The 4568-nt window shown below is 39.4% G+C and overlaps 1 protein-coding gene across 1 annotated transcript; it reads left to right on the top strand.

The window, feature by feature from the left end:
- Window positions 1-1996: 1996 nt before the first annotated feature.
- LOC108012125 (uncharacterized) lies at window positions 1997-2415 on the top strand. Its single transcript, XM_065862878.2, has one exon. It carries the CDS (start codon window positions 2028-2030, stop codon window positions 2331-2333), a length of 306 nt encoding a protein of 101 aa, XP_065718950.2. The 5' UTR covers window positions 1997-2027; the 3' UTR covers window positions 2334-2415.
- Window positions 2416-4568: the final 2153 nt, after the last annotated feature.

Here is a 4568-nt window from a genome sequence, read left to right as displayed (position 1 = left end):
CTAGAAATTTGAAAAAATCGAAAATTTTTTTTTTTCATAATTCGATAGTTTAGATATTTAAAAATATCTCCCTAAGCGGATTATTCAAAATTCAAATTATTTTTAAAATTATGGCTGATTGAGAGAATGTAAGTTATACGTGCTATTCTATCAGTTACACTGCCTGAAATTTAACGTAAAACTTTAAACGCGTTTTTCTCCAAACTACTTTTTCTGATACGGTAGCCATAATATTTTAAGTTCTAATCAGCCGATTTACTTAAAATTTGGCATGAATATTCTTTCAATATCTCTCTATCGCATGAACCAACAAAAAATTGGAATTTAAAATTTGTAATATTTTTAAAAAATTCGATAAAATTACAAAATTAGTAAAAAAAATCGACCTTTTTTTTGAGTGGCCGCCATTTTATGAAAATTTTTTTTTTTAGTTTGGCTGGTTCATGACATACCGACATTCGTACTGACTAAGAATCTTTTTTTTTTTATTTTTCAAATGACCACAAGGGTAGAAATCATGGCGACGAGGACACGGCCTTTTTTTTCCCCCTCTACTTCAAGGACGCATAACTCGATGAAAAAAAAAAAATTTTTTTTTTTAATTTTATTTTATGTACTCTTCTAAGTTAAATAAACATATGATAAGAAACCCGACACTAAAAATATCAATTGTTTAGTTTTAATTAATTGTTAAAAAAGGCTCGAAACTAGAGCCTCTAGACTAGAATACCCCCTTAAACATTTTTTACTTAATGCCAATCAAAGTCAGAAATGAATTCCCATATTTTTTTGCTATGGGCTATTGCATTTTTCGCAGGTAAGGTGGCACTTCAGTTGTCCAATTTGCACTTATATTTACACAGACAATTTGTTTGTACAGCCTGACACGGTGTGAAAAAAACGGAAATGGGCGCGTAAATATGACAGCCTCGCGTACCGACAGTAACCATCATATAGATAGCATAAAAGTTACTTCCTCAGCCACGTTATTAAATAATAAAACGGAGAAATTTACACTCGATTGCATGCATCATTCGAGGTCGATTCTGCACCGGGGAGTGGCCAAAGAGTAGGGGACCGGGCATTCATTTCGCCGAATGCAATTTCAACCAGAAGAATGACGACGTACAAAAAAATAAAGGTGGCGATAATGAAAGGGACGAACAAAGAAAAAATGGCTAACAAGCAATTGAAAGGGGCTAAAAACAAACGAAAACTTTGTGCGAAATTAAAGCGTTGAAAAGGGGAACGGCGAATGGTACGTGTTAAGGGGCATTTCACTTTGGGATCCTGAAAAAATATTGATTAAAATGCTTCGGGCTTAAAAACTAGTAATGAAAGAAATTATGTGTAAAGGCAGATGTAGCACTGGGCTACAAATTATCGGAAGCAAACATAATTTTGGTTGAGAACCCTAAAGGTATATATTTTGTACACCAAACTTATATTTTGTATACCAAACTTATGCTTAAGTATCAAATCCTAATTTATTTAATTATTCTAAAATCTTGAGTCTAAGTTAAATAAACATTTTTAAGGAATTCGAATTCGAGCATATATGACAATTTTCATGCTATTAAAAATGGTGACTCGATTACGTCTTTTGCGAAGATAGGTTTTAGGAAAGTGAACCGATTTCGTAGCATGGTGTTTTATAAAAAATTTCTTTTGGGAACTGTCAGTGAAATACATAAATTACCAATTGAAAATTTAATTAAAAATGTGTCAAGCTACAAAGAAATTGAAAATGAAATTCTTTTTACCTATTATTAAAAAAAGTTAAGGCTCAATTTACAATGTGGATTACAATTTGGTTCAAATATTTTATTAAAGATTTACCATAAGACTTAGAAACCAATCAAGCAAGTTATGGATAAGCCTGTGATCAAAGTCGTACCGCTTGCTATCAAATTTAATGATAGTGTTTCGAGGAAGCAATGAAACTGATGAAAAACAGCGAGCAATCATTAACAGCTGGTCGGATTCAACTGAACAACCATCGGCTCAGTCGCCTTCTAGCTGTCGCCATGAGCACGTCCACGTCAGCCGCACTTGGATGGTTAATATTCCTCCCTGTGGTCCTGATGCAGCAGGACACTCAGACAGCCAACTGGTCGGCCCAAATCGAACTGGAGCTTCGGGAACAGCCGGACAAGTTGGCCTATTGCCGGGCCCTCCAGCAAAAGAACCTGCAAATAGTGCTCCAAAACACTGGATGTGCCTCTATTCTGAACGACCAGCTCGCCGTGACAGGCGAACTGCTACTCGAGACTCAAAAGCGCTGCTGGTCCGGATGGGTGCTCTCTGGAAGGCGATGCCGCAAGATAGCCTGAATGTGGAGTCTTTAAGGATAACCAAATCCTCGAAAGTTTAGGCAAACGAAAATAAAGAACACAATGGCAAATTGCACCCAGATCCCAGATTTTCGAGTTGATTTCAGGCTCTCCTCCGCCATAAAACCCAAGCATCCATCATATATTCGTGCTAACCCTAATCAAGGAATGGTTCGTTATGTGTATAGACGTCATGTTGGCTTGTCAGGTCGCCTTTGGGCAAATAACAACAATAGCCGACGGATGAAGCTGAAAGAGCGTTGTGAGCCATTTTTGTTTATCAACCTTCCGTATGGAAAAAAAAGTGTCCAAAGAAGTCAATCAACTTCCGCTTAGCCGTAGCCTTTTTTTGGCCCGTTTGGCCAGTTAGTCCAAGGATTCCTTCCTTTAGTGTCTCGCATGGTTGCCATCGCCACTAAAACGCCAAAATACCGAGTGTCAATCTAAAAACCAGTAACGGAATGTTGGCGCCCATGAAAGCTGGTGTTATGAGTGGTTTCGTTGAACAAGTGTGAAAAGCTGAGAATTTAATATCTGGTGGAGCATTCGGATTTCGTACATGGGCACTGACGTGTTTATACCCACATTTCAGCAAATTATGTGTGCTGAAATTAATACCGTCTCATATGCGGTACTAAAGTAGCTCCACATTGCACACATTCTTTGTTGAAATCATAAATAATAAAATAAAGTTAATACAATAGATAATGACCTAAACGATTGCAGGAGGAAATGTAAAGTAATTCATGGTCAGGAATAAGAAAATAAATAAATGTGGGATGCGGTACTGGAGAGACAAGGACCACTAGAAGCGGTCTCACCTACTGATCTATTATCTTTCCCTTTCTGTACTCGATATTCCTAAGTTACTCGATATTCCTAAGTTATATTCGATACCCAGTTGCAACGTGAGTGCAAAGTGGCAACGCACCGCCATACTCACTCGCTGCCAGAATCTCGCAAAGTACAGTTCATAAGCACACGTATATTTTTGTAAAACCTAAGTTAATCAGTCGAATGTGAATAAAGCATATCATCATACTATTTAAGTCAGCGTCATCTTTTCTAAAAGAGGACCCTGCAATTTTTGGGGGCTCAACCGAGATATAGCCTACCATTCGACAGAACTTTCACCTTGGTAAAAACACGTGGAGTGCGTATGCAGAGAGCTGGTGAAATTGAGCAAATCGGCTAGACATCTTCAAATCGTCATAAGCAATTTGGCTGGAGTGTGACAAAGAAGGCTGGCGCAGAAAGCAGACACAGTTGGTGGCTTTTGCAAAGGCAAGAACTTGGAGAACTAGCGGACGAAGTGCTGGAAGGATTAAGAGGCAGCGGATCGTGGCTGGAGATCTAGGAGAAGCAGCAGACACGGGCTGGAAGCAGTGGAGATACAGCGAGCAAGACATTGGATCTGGTGTGGTCATCGGAGCGTGCGTGCAGGATTGTGCAAGCGGAAGGCTGGTGCACAGATCTTGGCAGCAGACGAAAGCATCCAGAAAGTTCCAGTTGAGTTTGGAAGTCTTCATTGTATGTGTGACGCTACAAAAGCGGGAAGCGTGGCAAAGAAATACGACGACGACCAAAAGCGACATCATTGAGCGAGTGGCTGAACTTTTGGAGGAGTGTTGCCGGAAAGTTTATTTCAAGTCGTTTGTAAAGTAGTGGGGTAACATTGAAATCAAGCAGTTCCAGAGACAGGGTGGTTAATCTATTTACAATTTGCTTTTGATACTAAATTTAAGAAAACATTGTTTAATCTTAATAATCTACAGGACCAAGTTGTAAAATGGAGAAAAACGAGATCTTGGCACTGCGAGTTGAAGAGTTGCGTCGGAAGTTGTCGGAGTTGCAATTGGGTACGACTGGATTGAAAGCGGAATTGCAAGACAGGTTGTTGACCTACTACGGTCTAAACAATGACGGTGAGTCGGAAACGGAGGATAATGGTGAAGATGGTCTATCAGTAACGTCCGCAGAAACCACTATAAATCGGCCAAACGCAGCAGGTTGGCATCAAGGACTAGGAAACGAAAGGCAGGGTAGATCATGGTTCACGTTGAAAGATGTAGAGGGCAGTGTTTCGCAGTTTTCTGGGTCGAGTTCCCCAGATATAAATCAATGGATAGGAGAGTTGGAGGATTGTGCAGCTACAGTTGAGTGGAACCCTTTACAGTTGTTTGTGTATGCAAAACAGTTGCTTAGTGGAGCAGCAAAGATGTTTGTGCGTAGCCA

The sequence above is a fragment of the Drosophila suzukii genome, chromosome 2L (assembly GCF_043229965.1).
Source record: "Drosophila suzukii chromosome 2L, CBGP_Dsuzu_IsoJpt1.0, whole genome shotgun sequence".
Taxonomy (NCBI): domain Eukaryota; kingdom Metazoa; phylum Arthropoda; class Insecta; order Diptera; family Drosophilidae; genus Drosophila; species Drosophila suzukii.
Note: the sequence above shows the minus strand (reverse complement) of the source record. Positions and strands in the feature narration are given on the sequence as shown.